At 20.8% G+C, this 24,130-nt stretch overlaps 9 protein-coding genes and 2 non-coding genes across 11 annotated transcripts; 3 read left to right on the forward strand and 8 right to left on the reverse strand.

The window, feature by feature from the left end:
- Window positions 1-32: 32 nt before the first annotated feature.
- Window positions 33-973, reverse strand: DDB_G0289715 (hypothetical protein; the record flags this gene model as incomplete). Its single annotated transcript, XM_630984.1, has 2 exons — window positions 33-753; window positions 849-973. The coding sequence occupies 2 exons, from the start codon at window positions 971-973 to the stop codon at window positions 33-35; spliced, it is 846 nt and encodes a 281-aa protein (XP_636076.1).
- Window positions 974-2,667: 1,694 nt separating this feature from the next.
- DDB_G0289717 (hypothetical protein) lies at window positions 2,668-4,708 on the reverse strand (the record flags this gene model as incomplete). The annotated part of the gene is made up of 2 exons (XM_630985.1): window positions 2,668-3,785; window positions 3,850-4,708. The coding sequence occupies 2 exons, from the start codon at window positions 4,706-4,708 to the stop codon at window positions 2,668-2,670; spliced, it is 1,977 nt and encodes a 658-aa protein (XP_636077.1).
- A 1,080-nt stretch (window positions 4,709-5,788) lies between these two features.
- DDB_G0289719 (hypothetical protein) lies at window positions 5,789-10,048 on the forward strand (the record flags this gene model as incomplete). Its single annotated transcript, XM_630986.1, has 1 exon — window positions 5,789-10,048. The coding sequence occupies one exon, from the start codon at window positions 5,789-5,791 to the stop codon at window positions 10,046-10,048; it is 4,260 nt and encodes a 1,419-aa protein (XP_636078.1).
- A 294-nt stretch (window positions 10,049-10,342) lies between these two features.
- On the reverse strand, window positions 10,343-11,034 carry ap2s1 (adaptor-related protein complex 2, sigma 1 subunit; the record flags this gene model as incomplete). Its single annotated transcript, XM_630987.2, has 3 exons — window positions 10,343-10,618; window positions 10,813-10,962; window positions 11,032-11,034. 3 exons carry the CDS (start codon window positions 11,032-11,034, stop codon window positions 10,343-10,345), a joined length of 429 nt encoding a protein of 142 aa, XP_636079.2.
- Window positions 11,035-11,490: 456 nt separating this feature from the next.
- rnu5a lies at window positions 11,491-11,608 on the reverse strand. Its single transcript has one exon. It is a non-coding gene (small nuclear RNA).
- A 241-nt stretch (window positions 11,609-11,849) lies between these two features.
- Window positions 11,850-11,967, forward strand: rnu5b. The gene has a single exon. It is a non-coding gene (small nuclear RNA).
- Window positions 11,968-12,166: 199 nt separating this feature from the next.
- On the reverse strand, window positions 12,167-13,453 carry abhd (alpha/beta hydrolase fold-1 domain-containing protein; the record flags this gene model as incomplete). The annotated part of the gene is made up of 2 exons (XM_630988.1): window positions 12,167-13,085; window positions 13,185-13,453. 2 exons carry the CDS (start codon window positions 13,451-13,453, stop codon window positions 12,167-12,169), a joined length of 1,188 nt encoding a protein of 395 aa, XP_636080.1.
- Window positions 13,454-14,126: 673 nt separating this feature from the next.
- fscA (G-protein-coupled receptor family protein) lies at window positions 14,127-16,066 on the reverse strand (the record flags this gene model as incomplete). Its single annotated transcript, XM_630989.1, has 3 exons — window positions 14,127-14,969; window positions 15,162-15,472; window positions 15,571-16,066. The coding sequence occupies 3 exons, from the start codon at window positions 16,064-16,066 to the stop codon at window positions 14,127-14,129; spliced, it is 1,650 nt and encodes a 549-aa protein (XP_636081.1).
- A 1,141-nt stretch (window positions 16,067-17,207) lies between these two features.
- pyroxd1 (pyridine nucleotide-disulfide oxidoreductase domain-containing protein 1) lies at window positions 17,208-19,488 on the forward strand (the record flags this gene model as incomplete). The annotated part of the gene is made up of 5 exons (XM_630990.1): window positions 17,208-17,330; window positions 17,669-17,878; window positions 18,006-18,133; window positions 18,212-19,292; window positions 19,390-19,488. 5 exons carry the CDS (start codon window positions 17,208-17,210, stop codon window positions 19,486-19,488), a joined length of 1,641 nt encoding a protein of 546 aa, XP_636082.1.
- A 225-nt stretch (window positions 19,489-19,713) lies between these two features.
- On the reverse strand, window positions 19,714-20,421 carry DDB_G0289729 (hypothetical protein; the record flags this gene model as incomplete). The annotated part of the gene is made up of 4 exons (XM_630991.1): window positions 19,714-19,718; window positions 19,779-20,150; window positions 20,193-20,236; window positions 20,351-20,421. 4 exons carry the CDS (start codon window positions 20,419-20,421, stop codon window positions 19,714-19,716), a joined length of 492 nt encoding a protein of 163 aa, XP_636083.1.
- A 1,959-nt stretch (window positions 20,422-22,380) lies between these two features.
- Window positions 22,381-23,949, reverse strand: DDB_G0289731 (N-terminal delta endotoxin domain-containing protein; the record flags this gene model as incomplete). Its single annotated transcript, XM_630992.2, has 3 exons — window positions 22,381-23,601; window positions 23,679-23,693; window positions 23,782-23,949. 3 exons carry the CDS (start codon window positions 23,947-23,949, stop codon window positions 22,381-22,383), a joined length of 1,404 nt encoding a protein of 467 aa, XP_636084.2.
- Between the last annotated feature and the right edge of the window lie 181 nt (window positions 23,950-24,130).

Raw genomic sequence — 24,130 nt, forward strand, 5'->3', positions numbered from 1 at the left:
GTAATTTAAAAATTATTAATTAAAATTATATTTTATTGTGCTTTTTCAATACCATAACCTATCCAAAATGCAACTAAAGTTGTAACAGCACCATTGATTAACATTTGAATACCAGATATGAACCAATTTTTATTTGAGACGTAACCTTTGAAACAACCTAATAAAAAGAGAACAAAGACGAATAATGCAATTGAGATGATAAAGATTGAATCGAATTCGCCTTTACTATTATAATGACCACTACAAAGGTATGCTAAAAGTGGTATACCACCACAAACTAAAAATGATGCAAATGTAACTAATGCACTCTTGATTGCGCCATAATCTGTACCACCACCACCTTCCTCATCATCGTCATCATCAACGGTAGCACCATGTTCTTCCATCATCATTATCGAAGTGACAGTTTTACGATATGGGAATAGTAATTCAACGATTCTAGATGCTTGTGAATTTGTAAACCCTTTCTTTTCATATATTTCAATTAATATTGATTTCTGTTCATCTGGATTACTATCTATATCTTGTTCAAGTTTTTTATATTCTAATTTTAGTTGATCCTCTTCCGCTATTTCACTAACATAATCACCAACTGCCATACCTATTGCGTCACCTAATAAATTGGCAAATGCTATAATTAATATTACACCTCTTGTTAATCCTGCTCCTGTTGCTGCTGCTACAATTGCAAATGTTGTCATAATACCATCTAATCCTCCAAACACAATTGATTTAATAAATTCTCCTGATTCTCTAAATTTTTTAATAAAAAAAAAAAATAAAAAATAAAAAATAAAAAATTAAAATTATTTAAATTATTTTTATTTATTATTTATTTATTTATTTACTCTTTGTGTGGTTCTTTTCTATCTTCTTCATCTATTAAAGGTTTTCCATCATGTGCATCAATTGATTTTCTTATATCATTTTCTTCATAAGCACTACGTGCTCCTTTTAAATTTCTACTTGCCATTTATTGATATTTGTTACTACACTTATAGGAGATTTTTTTTAAAAAAAAAAAAAAACAAATAAATAAATAAAATAAATAAAAAAAATAAAAAATGTAGTGTGTAGGGAATGATCAAAAATCAAAAACGTTTTATTTTTTATAAAAATCAAAAAAATCTTTTTAATTTTTATTTTTTTAATTTTAATTTTTTTTTTTTTTTTTTTTTTATGGAAATAGGGTAAAAAAAAAAATACAACCTTTTTTTATTATTAAATAAATTTCCATTTCTTGTTTATTGTAATTTAATTGAAAACAAGAAAAATGTAAATTTTTTTTTTTTTTTTTTTTTTTTGTTTAATAGTTATTAATGAAAAAAATTTTTTTTTGTGATAGTGTCAAAACCAAAAATGTTAATATAATAAATTATAAAATTTTTTATTTTTTTTTTATTTAATTGTTATTAATGATAAAATTTTTTTCTTTTTTTATTTAATAGTTATTTTTTTGTTTCTTTTTTAAAAATTAGATATTCCCAAATTTGGGAATTTAAAATTAGAAATATGAAAAAATATGAAAAAAAATAAAAAAATGAAAAAAAAAAAATAAAAATTAGGTTGGCCTTCTCCCATAAATAATCTAATTTCAAAATAAAAAATCAATAAAAATTATTTTTTGAAAATAATTGTTTGAGGGAATTAAAAGGTGCATGGTGTTCGGTTACTTCGATTACAATATAATTTAAACAAAATGGATTTGTCTGAATATGTTACATTAATTTAATGGGTAGAGGGTAGTAATCCTCAGCCTGTAGAATCAATTGAAACCTTCATTTGTGTATAAAATGGAATATTAGTTTAGTCTGGATCGGTTGACCCATAGGAAATTACTCTGGACTGAGTCTCAAAAACCAAACACCGACACTGCAATCACTCAATAATTCCTTTTTAATTAAAATTTTATTTTTAGAATCTAATTATTTATTTTGTAAAATTTGTGATTGTGATTAACCTTTTTTATATGTGAAATAAAAAAAATAAAAAAAAAAAATAAAGTGACAATATCCAATACTAACCTTAGTTTATTGATACCACCAATTTAGAACTACAAAAATACCAGAAATAGATAATCAATTAAGAACTACTAAAAATAAAAATACCCTGTGTAATCTATATTAAAAAAAAAAAATGATAATAATAATTAATAATAATTATTGTATAATTTAATCATATCTCTTTTCCATTATTTCCTTTAATAATAATAATATCGATAATTCAAATAAATTAAATGAATATGATAATCAAATCATTGATTTCAATAATCAAATAATTGATGATATTATTATCAAGGAAATAATGGAAAAGAGATATGATAAACTTGTTGAAAATATATAATTCGCAAAAAAATCAGGGCTTATTTTTATTTTATTTTATTTTTATTTTTTTTTTTTTCAAAAGAAACAATTTGATTTGGTATAATTTAATTTAATTTTTTTTTGACAAGAAACGATTTTTGATTTGATTTGATTTTTTTTGTAGTTTAAAACTTTTGGAAACATTTACAGTTCTAGAAATTGTTTATTCAACATTAAAAATAAAGCACTCTGCAAATTCCTTATTAAATTATTTTTACATTTTTTGATACTTAAGGTTCAATTTGATGTTTAAAACTTTTGGAAACTTTTACTTCCTTTACAGTATTAGGAATTGAACCAATCATTATTCTTGTTTAATATCACATAAATCCAACCATTTAACACTATCTGGTAATATACGTGGTGTTAATTTTTGATTGAATCCATCTTCTAAACATACATTCGTTACAGTATTAGGAATTGAACCAATCAATAATTCTTGTTTAATATCACCTAAATACAACCATTCAACACTATCTGGTAATATACGTGGTGTTAATTTTTGATTAAATCCATCTTTTAAAGATACATGAGTTACAGTATTAGGAATTGAACCAATTATTAATTCTTGTTTAATATCACCTAAATTCAACCATTTAACACCATCTGGTAATATACCTGGTGTTAATTTTTGATTGAATCCATCCAATAGAGAGACACTCGTTACAGTATTAGGAATTGAACCATTTATTAATTCTTGTTTAATATCACCTAAATACAACCATTCAATACCATCTGGTAATATAATTGGTGTTAATTTTTGATTGAATCCATCCAATAAAATGACACGAGTTACAGTATTAGGAATTGAACCAATTATTAATTCTTGTTTAATATCACCTAAATACAACCATTCAACACTATCTGGTAATATACCTGGTGTTAATTTTTGATTGAATCCATCTTTTAGAAAGACACTCGTTACAGTATCAGGAATTGAACCAATTATTAATTCTTGTTTAATATCACATAAATACAACGATTTAACACTATCTGGTAATATACCTGGTGTTAATTTTTGATTGAATCCATCCAATAAAGAGACACGAGTTACAGTATTAGGAATTGAACCATTTATTAATTCTTGTTTAATATCACCTAAATACAAGGATTTAACACTATCTGGTAATATACGTGGTGTTAAGTTTTGATTGAATCCATCCAATAAAGATACATTCTTTACAGTATTAGGAATTGAACCAATTATTAATTCTTGTTTAATATCACCCAAATACAAGCACTTAACACGATCTGGTAATATACCAAGTGTTAATTTTTGATTGAATCCGTCCAATAGCATTACATGTGATGGTAATTTATTTTTTAATTCTGATAAAATATTACAATTGTCTTTGAATGCTATACCTTCCTCAAATTTAAAAAGACCACCTTCTATATAAATATAAAACTTTAAATTATTCCCTATATTTGGTAATTAGTAATGTGAAAATCATTTATTAAAAAAAAAAAACATTTTAAAGCTTACATTTAAAAAATTTATTATTATTTTCATCGATTTCAATTTTAAATCTACAATTATCTAAGGTATAAATTGATTTTAAATTATTTTTAATATCATCAATTATCTGATTATTGAAATGAATGATTTGATTATCGTATTCATTTAATTTATTTGAATTATCGATATTATTATTATTATTTAATACTATTAATGATTGTTGATATTGTTTAATAATTTTAATAGTATCTCTATCGATAATAAAATCATCTCCATTATCATAAATTTGTTGATCATTAAATTTTATAATTTCATTTAATTTTTCAATGGTTGTAATATTATCATTTTCATTTTCATTTTCATTTTCATTTTCATTTTCATTTTCATTTTCATTTTTATAATTAATTATAGTTGAAAGTATTTGATTATCATTATTGATTGAAGAATTTATAATTGTATTTATTAATGTATTATTTTCAAAGGTTTTTTCTAATTGTTTTTGAATATCTAATTCTATGATTGAAATGATATCATGAATTTTTTTAATTTCTTTTTTTAATGAATTATTATTAATATCAAATTGTGATTGAATTTTATTATATTTATCATTTGATTGTTTTAATATTTTTTCATTGGTTTCTATTCTGTCAATTACTTTTTGATGTATATCATCTTTAAAATTATTCATTAATGAAAGAATATTTGAAGTTGATTCTAATGGATCAGTTTTGTGACCATGATGTTCACCTTTACTTGATGTACATTGAATACAACATGGTATTAATTTACAATCTAAACAAAAGAATATTATATCTTTGTTTGGGTGAAGTGTACACTTTTTATTATTATCAATATTATTATTTATTATATTTTGATTGGATATCATTGTGTTTGGAAAATTAATATGTAAAAAAAAAAAAAAAAAAAATTATTTTTAAAATTTTGTGCCTAGAAATTTTTTATAGGGGTAAAAAACAAAATCTTGAAATAAAAAAATAAAAAATAAAATAAAATCACTTAAAAAATAAATTTTATGAAAAAATGAAAAGTTAGTTTAAATATTTTTATTTTTTTTTTTTTTTTTTTTTTTTTTTTTTTTTTTTTTTTTTTTTTTTTTTTTTTTTTTTTTGTTATCTGTTATCTGTTAGTAACAAAAGAGTAAGTAGAAGAGTCAATAATTAAAATAAAAAATTAAAAAAAAAAAATTATTTTAATTTTTTTTTTTTTTTTTTTTTTTTTATTGTAATTTATTTTTTAATTCTGTATATCCACATATTTTTTTTTTTTTTCAATTTTTTTGTTCATCGCAAACCAAAAAATAATGCACCAATATCCAAAATCTTTTAATTGAATCTAAAAATATTGAAAAATCCATATTAAAGATAAATAAAATTAAATATTGTTTGAAATAAAAAAAAAAAAAAAAAAAAAAAAAATTAATTTTTAATTGGAAGAAATTGAGAAATTTAATTTAATTTTATAAATCGATTTAGTTTGTTTTTTTTTTAATAATCAAAAAAAAAAAACATGAAAAAAATAAAAATAGTTAAAAAAAAAAACAGAAATTCCAAAATTAATTCTTGGAATTCTTGTTTTTTTAAAAATTTAAATTTTTTCAAACTTTTAACCGCAATTTTTTTTTTTTTTTTCGTATCAATATTTTTTTTAATTTTTATTTTCATTTTTATTTTTTTTTATTTTTTCAATTCAAATAAAGTTTTATTTGAAGGATAATAAAACTATTTGATTGTTTTTTATTTATTTTCAAATATATTTTATTTTTTTTTTTTTTTTTTTTTTTTTTTTTTTTCAAAATTGTTCAATATATTTTCAAAATTTTGTTCAGTATATTTTCAAAATTTTTGTATGCCTATTTTCATAAATTAATTTTCTTAATTCTTTCCACTTGCAATATAAATAAATAATTTAAAAAAAAAAAAAAAAGAAAAGAAAAAAAAAGAAAAAAATGGCAAGAAATAAAAAGAGATCATATTCAGCCTTAAATAAAAACCCACCTTCAACTAATAAAAACGTTAATAATAATGATGATAATGTAAATAAAAACAGTGATAATAATAATAATAATAATAATAATAATAATAAAAATAATAGTAAAAATAAAAATAATAATAATAATAATAATAATAATAATAATAATAATAATAATAATAATAATAATAATAATAATAATAATAATAATAATAATAATAATAATAATAATAATAATAATAATAATAATAATAATAATAATAATAATTATAATAGTAATAATAATATCAATGATGTAAGAGTACAAATAGACCCATTTGAAAGCGTTGAATTATTGAAAGACGTTCAAAGAGATAAAAAAAAACACAGAATATCAAATGATAAAGAAGAATTAAAAGATAAAACCAAAAACAATAAAGAAAAAGAAAAAGAGAAAGACAAAGAGAAAGAGAAAGTAAAGGAAAAAGATGATACAGAATTAAAAGAAGAAACTAAAGAAAATGAGAAATTAAATAGAAAAAATAATTTAAAAAATAAAAAAGAGCAAGAGGAAATAGTGAAAGAAAATAAAGAAATTGATAAGAAAGAGAAAAAAAGAAAAAGAGATGAAAAAGAAAAGGACAAATCTAATGATACTGTAGAAAAAGAAAAACATAATAATAAAAATATTTTAAAAAAGAAAAAACCTGATGAAGAAGAGGAAGTGGAAGAGGAAGTGGAAGAAGAAGTAGTCAAAGAAGATAAAGTTGATAAAAAATCAAAAAAGAAAAAAGAAAAAGCAGAGAAAAAACAAACAACAACCACAACTACAACCACAACTGCAACTACAACTACAAAAGGTAAATCAAATGTTGGAAAAAATTTGATAAATGAAAATAGGGTGAATGAAACTGATGATGATAATAATAATAATAATAATCATAATAATAATGCTAATAATGAATTTAAATCAATAACTGATAAAAAACAAAAACTATCAAACAATATAATAAAGAAAAAAGAAGAAAGTGATGATGATGACGAAAAAGAAAAAGAAAAAGAAAAAGAAAAGAATAAAAAGTTAAAGAATAGTAATATAAACAAAAATAATTCTAAAGAAAGTCAATCAATTAAAAAGTCACCTACTAAATCTCAACCAAAACAATCAAAAAAGAATGCCTCTGATAAGATAACAAAAACTATTGAAGAATCTCAATCAGAGTCAGAATCTGAGGAACCAATCGAGATTTCTAAAAAATCAACTGATAAACCAATTTTGAAACAATCTAAAAAGAAACCATCTGAATCAGAGGAAGAGTCTGAAAAAGAACAAAAAAAGATTGTTAATAAATCAAGTACTAAACCAATATCAAAACAATCTAAAAAGAAAGCAGTTGAATCTGAATCAGAGGAGGAGTCTGAACCTGGATCTGAAGAAGAATCTGAAGAAGAATCAAAAAAAGCTGTTAATAAAGCAAGTGCCAAACCAATATCAAAACAATCTAAAAAGAAAGCAGTTGAATCTGAGCCAGAGTCTGAATCTGAGTCAGATGAAGAATCTGAAGAAGAGGAAGAGTCTGAAGAAGAAGAGACAAACAAAGTTGTAACAAAATCAACCTCTAAACCATTGAAACAATCTAAAAAGAAAGAGATAGAGTCCGAATCTGAATCTAAATCTGAAGAAGAAGAAGAAGAAGAAGAAGAAGAGAAAGAGGAAGAATCAAAGAAAAAATCATCATCAAAACAATCTAAAAAGAAAGTTACTAAATCAAAGTTCGAGTCTGAGCATGAATCAGAAGAAGAATCGAAAGATTCAAAGAAAAATGTTAAAAAATCAGCATCAAAACAATCTAAAAAGAAAGTTACTCAAGAGTCTGATGAAGAATTAAAATCTGAATCTGATGAAGAAATTAAAAAAGAAAAAAGTAAAAAAGTTAAGAAAGAAAAAGAAAATAAATTAAAAGAAAAAGAGAAGAAAGAAGAGGAAAAGAGAAAAGAGGAAAAAGAAAAACTCGAACGTGAGAAAAAGGAAAAGGAAAAGGAAAAAGAAAAAGAAAAAGAAAAAGAAAAAGAAAAAGAAAAGAAAAGAATTGAAAAAGAGAAAAAGAAAATTAGAGAAAATGAAGAAAAAGAGAGAAAACAAAAGGAAAAAGATGAAAAAAAGAGAAAAGAGAAAGAGGAAAAGGATAGAAAAGAAAAAGAGGAAAAAGAAGAAAAAGAAAGAAAAGAAAATGAAGAAAATGAGAGAAAAGAAAAAGAAGAGAAAAAGAGAAAGGAAAAAGAGAGAAAAGAAAAAGAAGAAAAAGAAAGAAAGGAAAAAGAAGAAAAAGAGATAAAGGAAAAAGAAGAGAAAAAGAGAAAAGAAAAAGAGGAAAAAGATAGAAAAGAAAAGGAAAGAAAAGAAAATGAAGAAAAAAAGAGAAAAGAAAAAGAAGAAAAAGAAAGAAAAGAAAAAGAGGAGAGAGAAAAACAAGAAAAAGAAAGGGAGGAAAAAGAAAAACAAGAAAAAGAGGAGAGAGAAAGAAAAGAAAAGGAAGAAAACGAATCAATAGATTGCATCATTTGTACTGATACAATAAAAAAAGAAGATATTTCTACCATTTGTGGTTGTACTCACAAGTTTTGCTTTGAATGTATTCTTGAATGGTCCAAGCAAACCAATACTTGTCCTCTCTGTAAAAGTAGATTTGTTAGAATTAAAAGAACTTTTAAACAACCAAGAAAAAAGAACTCTGTTATTGTGTCTGCAAAAGATCAAATCGCTGAATATACTGAAGAAGAACTAGTTAATTTATTGGGTGAAGATTATGAACAACATTTTAATGATGAAGAAGAAGGAGTTGATGCTGATGCTTTGTCAGTTGAATCCTCTTTAGATTCTGATGATTCACTTAATGATTTTATTGTTGGTGATGATTCATTTGCTTCTGATGAAGAACCTTTTCGAACTACAAATCACCGTGTCAGTAGTCAATTTCCTCGTTTTCGTCGTTCATTCTTCAATAAAGTCGATGATGATGATGACGATGATGATGACGATTATCACGATGATGATGATGATGTTTCTGAAAGTGAAAGTAATCTTAGTGATTTCATCGAGGAAACTAATTCACTAGTTACACCAGTAACTCGTAATAGTTCAAGAAATCCAACTACTACCACTACTACCACCACTACCACCACCACTACTACTACTTCACCAATTACAAGAAGATCTTCTTTGAGAAGAAATACAATTACAATCAGTGATGAATCAATAGGAATTCCTTCTACACCACCAATAACCAGAAGAAATCCAATTAGGATAAGTGATGATCTTACTACAACTACAACTACAACCAGATCAAACAACAACAATAATAAAAATGATGATGATGGTGCAATTGAATTGGATAGTGAGACTGAAGAAGATAAAAAACACTTTAATCGTATTTTTCAAATTGAAAGTGATAGTGATACTGAAAATGAAAATGAAATTGAAAAGGAAGAAGAATGTGAAGAGGTTGAAGAAGATGAAGAGGATGAAGAAGATGAAGAAGATGATGAGGATGATGAGGATGACGAACAAGAAGAGGATGGTGTCTATGAAGAGGCTGAAGAAGATGATAGAGATGAAGAAGAGCTCGAAGCCCATTTAAATGTACCTTTTGGTGAATGCGAAGATTGTGGTGAATGTGACTATTGTTTGGATGGTCTTGATTTACATAGTGATGATGACGAAGATGATGGCTATTTCACCAACCATCAAGTCACAAGTAGGTCCAGAAGAACAACAACAACCACCACAACCACTACAACAACAACAGGTACTGGTACTCCAACCACAAGAAGATCCTCAAGAAACACCACAACTACCACCTCCACCTCACCAACTACTCCAACCATTCCGGTCACTAGAAGATCCTCAAGAAACACCCCAACGACCTCTGCTACCAGAACAAGAACAACCACTCCTCAAAGTAGTGAAGATGAAAGTGATGTTCCTTTTGAATACATAATTCATGGAAAAGATGATGATGACGAAGATGGTAGCAAGAAAGAAGAAAAAAGTAAAAAAGATAAAAGAGATAAAAAAGATAAAAAATCAAAAACCCTCACAATCTCTTCAGATGATGAAGATAATAGTAAGAAAGTTGAAAAAAACAAAAAAGATAAAAAATCAAAAACCCCCTTAACCTTTTCAGATGATGAATCTGATGAAGAGCCACCAAAAATTCAAACTAGAAGAAGAAGATCCATCACAACAATCGATGATTAGGAGCTCACATAAACTATAAAAACTGTTAAATATTTAAAAAACATATTTGTATATATGTTTTTTTTTTTTTCTTTTTTTTTTTTCAAAAAATTAAATAAAATCCTTTGTTGGTAAATACTATAAATTAAACTAAATATCTATTTTTTTTTTTTTTTTTTTTATTATTATTATTATATATATTTTATTAAGTGAAATAGTACATTATTTATTATGTTTTGTTTTTTATTTTTGTTGGTTTTTTTTTTTTTTTTTTCCTTTACATTTTGATTATGGTGATAGTTTTTAAAAAAAATTTTATGGTAAATTATCTAAAAATTCCATTCTTTGTAATATAACATGTTTACTTGGTTCCATTAATTCACCAGCAAGGAAAACTTCATCAATAATAGCGTAAACTTTATAAAAATTAAAAACAAGATCTAATTCACATACATTTCCAAAATATGCATCCAATACTTCAACAAATAAGTGAATTGCTTCTAAACAAAATAATTCGTTATCTGTTGGATCAACACAAACTGAAAAGAATAAACCTGCATATCTTCTATAAACAATACGATGTGTTCTAAACTATTTTTTTTTTTTTTTTTTTTTTTTTTTTTGTTTATTGATTTATTGATTTATTGATATATTGATTTATTGATATATTGATTTATTGGTTTATTGATTTATTGATTTATTAATTTTTATACAATTATTATCAATATGTTAATAGGGTACTTTTAAACATCGAAAAAATAAATAATATTTAAATATATAAATACCTCAACGAAATTTGTAAATTTGGTTTCTCTTGAATTAACTATTTTATGTATTTCGTGTGATAATTTTCTTTTTTCTACATCTTCATATGGTGTATACCATTTTGATAAACGAGTTTTACCCTGTCTATTTTGAATTAAAATGAAATGAATCTATAATTTATTTATAAAATTAATATTTTATTGAATGTATGAAAAAAAAAAAAAAGTTGGGGGTTTGACCATACCATTTTTTATATTATATATATTGCAATAAAAAAAAAAAAAAAAAAAAAATTAAAAATTAAAAAAAAAAAAAATTAAAAATTAAAAAAAAAAAAAAAAAAAAAAATGAATATTTTTTTTTTTTTATTTTTTTAATTTTTTATAGATTTTTATTTGAAATAAATATGTTCTTTTTTTTCTTTTTCCAAAAAATAAATTTTTTGTGATTAAAAAAAATAAAATAAAATAAAATAAAATGATAAAATGGTTAAAAAAAAAAAAAAAAGAATAAAATAAAATGATAAAATGATTAAAAAAAAAAAAATAAAAAATAAAAAATAAAAAAAAAAAGGAAGTTTGGATTTAAGGTTTTGAAATATTTGTTTTTTTATTTTTTTTTTATTTTTTATATGTTTTTTTATTGTTTGCGGTAATTGTTTTCGATATTGTTTTTTTTTTCTTTAATTATTAAAATGCGGAATAGGAAGACCTATTCAAAAAAATAGTGAAAGCTGCCTTTATGACTTCGGTTCACGGAAGTATTTTAGTAAAAGGCGAAAATCTTTTTCGTTATTGAACCGAAGTCGGAAGCGATAAAAAAAAGAAAATATGATCAAATAATTTTTTTAATACTAATAATTCATTATATTAAATTATGGGTTTCAAATTTAAAAAAAAAAAAATTGATGTTCAATTTTTTTTTTTGAAATTTTTTTTTATTTTTATTTTTATTTATTTTTTTTTCAATTTTCAAAAAAAAAAAATTAAAATAACCCATAATTAAAATTTTATGAGTTATTAGTATTAAAAAAATTTATTTTTCATTATAAAATTTTATCGCTTCCGACTTCGGTTCAATAACGAAAAAGATTTTCGCCTTTTACTAAAATACTTCCGTGAACCGAAGTCATAAAGGCAGCTTTCATTATTTTTTTGAATAGGTCTTCCTATTCCGCATTTTAATAATTAAAGAAAAAAAAACAAATTAAAAATATATTATTATTTGATATATTTAAAAATATATATTATACTTCCTATTTAAAAATAAATAAAAATATCATTTTAGAAAATAAAAAACTTATTACTGTGCTCTATTTTATTTTACCCAAATTATATATTTTTTATAATTTTGTTTTTATTATTTTTTATTTATTTATTCAGTTTTATTATCATTATCATTATTATTATTATTATCATCTAAAAAAGTTGAAAGATATTCAACAGCAGCTTTATCAGACCAAGACATATGATCTTCATAAGAGATAAAACCTAAATGACCACCCCATCTACTAACACATAAGATTGTATTTGGATTTGATTTAAAATCTTTCCAAGGGAAACCAGAAGTTGGAGCGATTGGATCATCGATAGCATTGATGAAAAGGATTGGTTTAACTAAATTACGAATACTCTTTGAACTACTAGCGGCTAAATAATAATCATGAGCAGTTTCGAAGCCAAACATTTTACTTGTGATAAGATCATCGAAATCTGCAATGGTTTGGGCAGCCATAATTTGTTCTTTGGTTGCATATTTATCTAAACGGCCATCGAATTTACGGAATAAACGTTTTAAATTATTTGCTAAACCTTTGTTATAAATTAAATTATTGATATAGGTTGAAGAGAGATTCTTTGTACATTCTACCATATTCATTGGATTTGAAATTGAAACGTGAGCCAAGTAAGGTGAGTCTTTACCAGCGTCTGCCATATAATTGACTAAAATGGCAGAACCTAAACTAAAACCAACTAAAAACCATTTCTTTACCAATGGTAATGCAGTTTTTGTTAAATATTCTGTAACAAATTTAATATCATCCAATTGAACTGCACTATATGCACGGTCTGCTGTAATTGGATTACCAGCACAACCTCTATAATTGAATACAACACTTCTAAATCCTTTCTCTTTATATGCACGTTGAGCAAAATATTGAACATAACGTTCATGTGATCCACCTGTTAAACCATGATTAATTACAATTGTTGGTGTATCTTCTTTAAATTCTCCTAATTCAAAAAAGTCTAATGAAATTGTACCACCATCAATTGGATTAACTAAAATTTCACTTTTAATTAATAATAAAAAAAAAATAAACAATTAATATATTAGTTTAGAATAAAAAAAATAATAATAGTAATAATAATAATAATAATTTATAACATACCGTCTAGTTTTTAAATTTAATTTTGGAATTTTATAAGAACCATAATAATTCATAAAATGAGAATTATATAAATAATATGGTGGATAAAATGTAACACCATTTTTAATTGTTGGTTCTGAATCTTCAATATTATTAATTCTATCATTTATTGTTACATCTTTATCATACTTTTGATATAAATGTGGGCATTGATCTAAAATTTTTTGATTTTCTTCATTGTTTGAATCAAAATATAATTTAACTTCTGCTTTATCTCTTGAGGAAAACATTTTATATGTATATTATTTATTTAATTTTTTATTTTTTTATTTTTTTATATGTGTATATTATATACTATTATTACAATGTTTGTATTATTACGTGTGTGTGTTTTTTTTTTTTTAATACTTTATATATATATATATATTTGTAATTATAACTATAAATTAATTAAAATGTTTTTTTTTTATTTTTTTTTTTTATTTTATATCTTTTAAAAAAAACATTTTATATATTTAAATTTTTTATTTTTTTAATTAATTTTTTATTTTATTTTTAAAAAAGGAATTCTTGTCGTGAAAAAAAAAAAAAAAAAATTAAAAAAAATGTTTTTTAAAAAAAAAAAATAAAAAACAATTCGATTATAATGCCAAATATTTCTTTTTTGGAATAGAATTTGAGATTTTTTTAAGGGACTTTGGGAACTGTTTTGGTTTTTTTTAACTTTTTTTCTTTTTTTTTATTTTTTTTTTTTATTTTCGTGTGGATAAAAAAAACCTCCATATTGATTTAGGAATTTTTACACATCATACAATATTAAAAAGGAAATTTAGATATTTTTATTTTTATATTTATTTATTTTTATTATTATTATTTTTTCAATATTTGCAGTTTGTGAGTGCCAGTTATTAAAAATTTACTTTAACCATATTACTGTCTTTAATCACAATTATTTTTATTATTTTAATTATTTTCATCATTATTGCTATTATTATTAATATTTTTATTATTAATTTCATCTTCTTCATATTGTTCTTCCTGTACTGGTGAAATGATACTATTTAAAATTATGTTATTTTTTTCTTCTAAATGTTTAAATTGATTAATCATACTATTATTATTATCAAAACTTTCAACCATAAATACATTCACATTACCATTTTCTGATAATTTTTGACTTGATAATGGTTCATTTTGTTGACTATTATTTAAATTATTTTGACTATTTTTTAAATTATTATTAATATTTAAATTATTTAAATTATTTAAATTGTTATTATTATTTAAATTATTATTATTTAAATTATTATTTAAATTATTATTTAAATTACTGTTACTATTACTATTACTATTATTATTATTATTATTATTATTACAACTAAAATTTACAACTTTTAATTCTTCATCAACAGTTGAGAAATCTAATGAAGCACCATCCAATCTTATAAAATATTTTTTAAAAAATATATTATTAACTAAAAATGAATGAAGTAAAATCTTTTTAGTTTGTTGAGTGAATCCATAAAATATTAAAACTTCAATACCAATTAAACGTAAGAAAAATAATACAATAAATTCCATTTCAAATGGGAATGTTTTCAATCTACATAAATAACTATAACTTGATGAACTAAATAAACAATCAATATAGCTATCCATTCTAGCACTATATTCATCATATTTATTATTTATTAATGCATTAAATGCTAAAATAAATAAAAATTGACCAAATATAAATAATACCATTAATAATGGTCTAATATGTGATTGAAAAATTCCCCTATTTTGTTTTGTAATTTTTGAAATCTATTTTTTTTGTTAATAAATAATAAATAAATAAATAAATAAATAAATAAATAAATAAATAAATAAATAAATAAATAAATAAATAAATAAATAAATAAATAAATAAATAAATAAATAAATAAAACAATATTAATAAAATAATTTTATATTTTATACATATATATATTTTTTTTTTTTAATAATAATAATTACTTTATAAATTTCATAAACAACTAAAACGATTAAAATTGAACCAATTCCTAAAATTGCAGTAAATGGTGCCCAAAAAAATATAATTTGATCAGTTGAATCTAAAATCCAACAAGCTAAACCAGTTACTAAATAACCATAACTCTTTTTTACTAATGGTACAAATGTTAAAATTAATGCAATTAATGTCAATATTATTAAATACCATTTTTCAACTTTTTTAGTTGAAATCTTTTTCAAGGTTAGATATAAATCTAAAGAAAGTGTTGCCCAAAATAAAACTGCAGCAATACAGCCATATTGGAATAAAATACCTATATATAATAATAATAAATAATAAATAATATTAAATTAATAAAATTAGTTTTTTTTTTTTTTTTTTTTAGAAAATAATAATATAATTATAATTTACCAGTAATAGTACAACCACTATCATTTTGTCTACTATATCTATGTGATTGTGGACAAATTAAATCATTGCCATGATGAACATAAATTATATCAGTTAACATTATTAGGAATACTGAAAATGTTAAAAAGAAAATTCCAATTGTATGTCTATTATAACCCATTCTATTAATTAATGGACTATAAATTAATAGTAAAATTAATGATGCAATAAATGAAATCGTACCAGTTATTTTAATCATTAATGATAATGTATTAACTTCTTGACTTGTATAAATTGGTGATGGACATGGTAATAAACAATTTGAATCATTTCTAGCATAAACAAATCCTAAATCGAAATCATGATCATCAGATCCTGTTCTTTCACGATAATGTAATGGATATGGACATATATTACCACTTTTATAAATTTCTAAAATTTTATTTTCTTTACAATTAATTATTAAAATTTGATTAATTATTAAAATTATTAAAATTAATTTAAAATTAAATTTCATTTTTTATTATTTTTATTATTTTTATTATTTTTATTATTTTTATTATTTTAAATTTTTATTAAAATGTAAAAAAAAAAAAATTAAGAAATGAATATTTTTTTTTTTATTTAAAAATAGATTTAAATAATTATATATATAAATAAATAAAAAAATAAATAAATAAAATAAATAAATAATTCAAAGAGGGTTTTGATTATTTTTTTATTGTTATTATTTATTGTTTATAAATATATTTATTTATAAAAATGATTGAATATAATTATTATTATATTTTTTTTTAAAAAAAAATTAAAATAACCAATTTAAAAATAGAAAATAAATAAATAAATAAAAAAAAAAAAAAATTTCAATTAATAGTATTGTTTTTGAAATGTTTTGATTCAAGCAATCTATTTATATTTTTTTGTGAAAATGAATAATCAAAGGGTATACATTGTTTTATAATTTTTTATTTATTTTTTTAATATTATATTATTTTTTCAAAACATCTGAATTTGGGGTGTGTGATGTTTTTTTTTTTTTTTTTTTTTTTTTTTTGTGTGTGTTTTCTATTCAAACTATTGAAAAGGGGATGCTTTTTTTGATAAAAATAGGAAAAAATTTAAATTGCTAGAACAAATTTTTTTTTTTTTTTATTTTTTTTTTTTATTTTTTTTTTTTTTAGAATTATTATCATTGGATATATTTAAAAAAAAATATTAAACAAAACATACCACACTACCACCCTATTATTTTTATTTTTATATTTATTTTTATTTTTATTTTTTAAAACATGTTCAAATTCTCATCTCTATCTCGAAAATAAAAAAAAAAAAAAAAAAAAAAAATGTAATTTTTGTTTTTTTTTAATTTTTTTGATATTCAGGGAAAACATTTGTTTTTGTGTGTGTGTGTTTTTTTTTTTATTTTTTTTTTTTTATTTGTACATTACCATATATATTACTTGCTATTTATAATAGATTAAAAACTGTTAGTTGAATCAATAAGTAAGTACTTTTACAATCTGTGTGTTTGGAAAAAAAAAAAAAAAAAAAAATAATTAAAAAAAAAAAAAAAAAAAGTTTGAAACTAACAATAATATCAAAAACAACAACAACCCCACTCCATATCAAATTTTTAAAGGGATAGAAACCTGTACAACATGACAATAAATCAATTGATAGTTATTGGAGGTGGTATTGCAGGATTAACATGCGCTGAATCATATAGTCATTTAAAACCCAACGATAAAGTAACAATTCTTTCATGTTCTCCAATTTTAAAGGTAAGTTTGTTTTTTTTTTTTTTTTTTTTTTTTTTTTCTTTAAAATTTTCTTTAAAATTTTAATTGTATGATGTATTTATATAAATAAATAAAATAGAGAGCAATAAAGAGGGATAGAAACATGTATGTTTTGTAAAAAAAAAAAATAAAAAAAAAATAAAAAAAAAATAAAAAAAAAATAAAAAAAAAGGTAAAATTTTATAAGTCACTTTTTTTTTTTTTTTTTTTTTTTTTTTTTAAAAATATTTAAATACTAATTTGTATTTATTTTTATTATTAAATTATCATTGTTTTTATTATCATTATTTTTATTTTTATTATTATTGTTATTATTATAGACAGTATGTAATGTTCAAAAGATTAGTAAAGTATTAGAATCATTTGAAGTTTTTGAAACACAATTTACAGATATTGAATTTAAAAATCCAAATATATCTGTTATTATATGTGATGTTGATTCAATTGATATAAATAATAGAATTGTTAAAACTGATAAAGGTAATTTCAAATATGATTATTTATCAATTTGTTCAGGTGCTAAACCAAATGTAATTATTTTTAATTAATTTTTAATTAATTTTATTTTTTTTATATAAACTAAAACTAACATATTATCATTATTATTATTGTTATTATTATTATTATTATTATTATTATAAATTATAAATTATTTAGTTAGTTAAAGAATCACCATACTTAATTGGAATTAGAGATACTGAAACAATAGTTGATTTAAAAAATAGATTATCAAATGCAAAAAGAATAGTTATAGTAGGTAATGGTGGTATTGCATTAGAATTAATGTATGTAATTATATAAATAATTCTTTGTTATCTATAGATTATGTAAATTTACTAATATTAAAATATTAAAAAAAATAGACACGAAATAAAAAATTGTCAAATTATATGGTCAATTAAAGATAAACATATTGGAAATGCATTTTTTGATAAAGATGCTGCTGATTTTTTATTTAGATCAAAACAAATTATTGATGATGATAATCATGATAAAAAAAACGTAGTAAAAGAACAACAACAACAACAACAAAAAGATGGTATATTATTGAATGAAGATGAATTAATAGCAAAAAATCAAAATATATCATCACAATCAAATTCATCATTATATAAAAGTGAAAGTGGATCTGCATTAGGTCCACAATGGTATAGTAAATATAATTTTAAAACAACCGATCAATATAATAAAAATAATCAAGAAAAGAAATATAATTTTAATGAAAATGTAAATATACAATATTCAACATTTTTAGATGAAATTTATTCAAATCATGATAAAAAATTAAATCAAGAAATTATAAATAATAATAATAATGGTGATGGGGATGATAAAGAAGATTGGCCAATTTATGTAAAATTAAGTAATGGAAATTTATTTGGTTGTAATTTTATAATATCAGCAACTGGTGTAATACCAAATTCAACAATTTTAACAAAGGATAATAATAATAATAATAATAATAAAATTATTAAATTATCAAATGAAGGTGCAATTATAGTTGATGAACAAATGAAAACTAGTGTTGATAGAATTTATTCAGCAGGTGATGTATGTAGTATTGAATGGTCAGAATCAGAGGTTTGGTTTCAAATGAGATTATGGAGTCAAGCTAGAACTCAAGGTAGATATACTGCTCAATGTATTGCAAATGAGTCAGTTAAAAATACACCTCAACAAGATAATCTTGATCAAATTTGTACAAATTTTGAATTTGAATTATTTGCACATGCAACTAAATTCTTTGGTTTTAAAGTTATAATGTTAGGTTTATATAATGCTCAAGGTTTAAATTTAAATTTAGATAATAATAATCAAAATGAAGAAAATCAAGATAATATTAAAATTTATACTCGTGAAATAATTGGTGAACAATATGTAAAAGTAATTTTAAAAAATGGTAGATTAATTGGTTCTTTATTAATTGGTGATACAGATTTAGAAGTATGTATTATTATTTTTAATTATTTAATTTTTGTTAAGTATTTATACTAATTTTTTGGTTTTTAAAAATAATCATTAAAATAAAAAAAAAAAAAAGGAAACATTTGAAAATTTAATTTTAAATCAAATCGATTTATCAGGATATGGTGCTGAAATTTTAAATCCGGAAATTGATATTGAAGATTATTTTGATTAATATTCTAAAGATTTTATCTTTTTTAATAATTTTGCTTCGGCAACTAAAATTAAATTAAATTAAATTAAATTAAATAAAATAAAATAAAAAAAAAGATAAAAATTAAAAGATAAAAAAAAAACAAATAATTAAAATTTGATCAGTGTGGGAAGGGGTGTGGGGAAGGAAAAAAAAAATAGTGAGGAGGTTAATAAAATTATACTTCCCTTCAATTCTAATTAAAAATTATACTTTTTTTTATAATTATAAAAAAAAAAAAAATTATAAATTTAGAAAATAAAAAAACTTACAATATGAATTAATTTTTGAATAAATTAAAATTTGAGTATCTTTACAAAGTCCAAAATAAAATAAAACTTCATAGGTAACAAATAATGGTACAACAAATACTGCTAATGGTTCAGCAGGTAAACTAAATGTATGAGAAACTCCCTCAAATATTAAATGACCAAGTAATAAAACAACTAAAGCAATTGCTAATAGTTTAACACCATCAGTAGTAGCTCTGGTTAAACCAATATCTTCAATCTTTGAATTGGCTAAATAATTTGTCATTAAAATCCATGCCGAGGTTATCAATCCAATTTTACAATCTAAATAACAAACATAGGCACATAATAAAAGTGCAAATATTGTACTAAGATTTATAAATTTTTTTATTACTTCAAAATAATCAGAATAATTATTAATCAATATAAAAATACTAAACATTGAACAAGGTACAAATAATATATGAATTATCTTATTTCTATAAATAAATAAATTTTTTTTTTTTTTTTTTTTTAAACATTTAAAAATAAATATTTATAAATTAATTTTACATAATAATAATAATAATAATAACTATAGTTATAATACATACATATGATTACTATGATGAACTGCATATAAAGAATAAGCCTCTTTTAAGTTAAATAATTTATGACCTGTCATTTTTCAATTTTTATTTTTTTTTTTTTTATTTTTTTTATTTTTTTTTTTTTTTATTGTTTATTTATAGTTTAAAATTTTTATTTATATAATTTTTTTATTTTGTTTTTTTTTTTTTTTTTTTGATTGATTTAAAAAATTTGGATATTTTTTATTGCTATATTAGTTTTGTTTTTTTTTAATTTTTTTTAATTATTTTTTTATTTTTTTTTTATTTTTTATTTTTTTATTTTTTTTAATTATTTTTTTTGTTTTTTTTATAAAAAATCTGAAAAACAATCTCTCAAATTAATTTAAATTAATAAAAATGATTAACCTTAGTTGTTAGATTACTCACGCTAAATTTACAAAAAATAAAAAAATAAAAAAACAAAAAAAAAATGATTTAAAGAAATTAAAATAAAAAAATAAATGATTTAAAAAAAAAGTGATTATAAAAAATAATCTTGGCCAATTTAAATTGTTTTATGATTTCTATCTGTTATTTTAATTTCTTTGATTTTTATCCATTTGGATAGTGTTTAAATAAAAAAATAAATAGATAAATAAATAAATAAATAAAAAAAAAAAAAAAAAATAAATAAAAAAAAAATGCAAATAAGAAAAATAGTAAATAAAAATAATAAATAAAAATAATAAAAAATAGATGACTACATTTTTAAAAGAAAAAAAAAAAAAAAAAAAAAGAAAAAAAAAACTAATTTTAAAAAGTAGTAATTATTTTCAATAAAAAATAAATAGTTTATTGGTTTTTATTAAATAATTCATCGATATCACCAACTATTTGTTATTGTATTAAAGATAAATCTACCTCCAAGTGTGACAGGGTGTTTATGTATTGACTTTTGTGGAACAATCATTTTTTTTAAAAGAATATTTAATTTTTAAAATAAAAAAAAAAAAAAAAAAAAACAAACACACGGTATCCACTTTTTTAATTATTATTTATTTAATAATCACACAATGTAATCATTGTGGGTGATTTTTGGTGTTTATGTGGTTTTAAAAAAATAAGATAGGGACAATTAATAATAATAAAAAAAAAAAAAAAAATTATGATCATAAATATAATATTAATAATAATGATAATAATAATTCAATTATTATTATAAATATAAATTAATATATATTAAATAACGGTACAATTTTTATTAAATTTAAAACTACTAAAAAAAAAAAAAAAAAAAAAAAAAAAAAAAAAAAAAAAAAAGTTTGCAAAGCCGTTTTATAATTTATTCTTTTCTAACTAAAAAACTACTTTCAATATTACATCATTTTTACTTGTATAAAAAATCTATTTTTAATTTTTTAGATTATATTTTTTAATCACCACACAAACTAATCTTTTTATTTTATTTTATTTTATTTTATTTTATTTTATTTTATTTTATTTTATTTTATTTTGTAAAAACAAGATTTTTGTTTTATATTATTAAATATAAAAAAAAGTACAATATATTAAATAAAAAATCTGAAAGAAAATGAATTTTATATTATAAAAAATTATAAAAAAAATATAAAGTTTTTATAATTTTATTATAATTAATATGATTAAAATTTTTTTTTATTTAAATATAAAATAAATTATAAGAACATTATATTTTTTTTATAATTTTTAAAAAAGAAGAAAAAGATAAATGAAAATATTAAGATTTATGGACCCCAACAACAAAAAAGTATGGATAAATTATATAGATATGTCATCTTTTTTTTTTTTAAAATTTTTTTTTTCAAGATATGGACAATTTCAAACACTGTTTTCAAAATGATTATAATTAATTAGGTTTTTAAAAAGAATAATAGTAATAGAATTTAAAAACATTTTTTTAAATATTTAAATTTTATTAAAAAATATAATGGGTGGTGAAAGTGGTAGTGGTGGTGGTGGTGTAATTGAATTTTATTTTTTTAAAAAAAAAAGAGTAAAATCTAAAAAATATAAATTGGAAATTTTTTCATTTTCTATTCTAATCTATAGTGAACACAATTAAGTTGATTCATATATGGTTCAAGTGATTGGAAACTTACATCAAAACTTGTTTTCTCTTGTGAAAAATCAAATGTGCATTTGTAAACCCTACCAAAATCTTGTTCGACAAAAAGTCTGTACTGGGCAAAAGATCTAAAAGTTAATTTTTCCATATCTTTGCTTGCTTTTGTAGTTGAGTCAACAGTAACACTAAAATCATTAGGATTTTCGTAATCATTTATTCTAATTTCCATTGTAACTTTTTTAAATGAACGTGTTGGTCTTGAAACTTTGTATCCAAAGTCTAATAACAATGAAAAATTTAACCATAATACACCATCATTGATAAAATCATATACGGCAAAGCCAAGATTTTCTGCAGGATGATCAATTTCATATGGAGGTAATCTCATGTCAAGAACACCATGATTAACTAGATAAAGTGGGAAATTATCATACTTTGAACCAATTTCAACTACTTTTGTGTCACGGTTAAGAACTGGTCTGTGGAAGTTTTCTTTATATAGATTTAAATCTAAAAATGTGAAACGACTATAGATTCTTAACAAATCCTTATTATCATAATCTGTATCTGCTCTGAACTGATCACGATCGGTAACAGTAGTAAGATGTTTATAGCATTCATCAATTTTAACAGAAATTGAATCTTTAACTTGATCTCTAAGTTGTGGTGGGAAATCCCATCTCTCACCAATAGCATAAACATCACGTTGTAATGTAATGAACCATAAAATTGTAATTACATAATTACCACGTAATAATAAATTTTGTTCTCTTGAGCCACCTGTAAAAAATTCAATGCATTCATCAATTTTATTCATTACGTCCAAATATTGACTTCTTATCATTTGTTGTAATTCCTCTTTACCTTCTGGTATATCTTCAGATGGTTTGAAATTTTTATAATTTTTAACATTAATACCATACTGTCCTAAACTTGAAATTGGAACACCAAAATTATTTTCAAAAGTAACAATTAATTCATGGTAACGATTTAAAATTTTTTGTAATGCTCTATGGTGTGAATTTGCTATACTAACATATGTTTGATCCAACTTTTGATTTACAAAATCTTCCATTTGACGACGAAAAGAGTTTAGTCTACTTTCAAATTCTTCAGGTGTAACAAATCTAATTACCTCTCCAGAACTTGGGTCTACAGCAAAATGATCATACAAAACATTAAAAACTGCCTAAATAAAAAAAAAAAGTATATATTAACATTCTAAAATTTTAAACTTTTTTTTTAAAATTAATTTTAAGAACTTACACTAGCTCCTGAACCCTGTGTGTAATTTATAAAATATATATTTTTTTTTTAAAAAATTAATAATGGTATAAATTTATAAAATTAATTTTAAAACAATACTTACAATAATTGGGATTGAACCAATAATTCCACCAACTATAACACCAAAATCTTTAATAAAGTCAAAAAAAACAACTGCTTTTGGTTTTTCAATTATTTCATCATAGCCTGCTTTATGGGTTTCTTTATATTTTTTTAAAATATCACTTTCTTTAAAACTAACTTCTGCCATTGTTAAATCTAATCAGTTTTATTATTATTATTATAAAAAAAAAAAAAAAAATTTAATTTATACTAAAAAAAAAAAAAAAAAAAGTTATTTTTTTTATTATTATTATTTTTATTATTATTTTTATTATTATTTTTATTATTATTGTTTTTATTATTATTATTTTTTTATTTAAAAAATCTCT

The sequence above is a fragment of the Dictyostelium discoideum genome (genome assembly GCF_000004695.1).
Source record: "Dictyostelium discoideum AX4 chromosome 5 chromosome, whole genome shotgun sequence".
NCBI classification, from domain to species: domain Eukaryota; phylum Evosea; class Eumycetozoa; order Dictyosteliales; family Dictyosteliaceae; genus Dictyostelium; species Dictyostelium discoideum.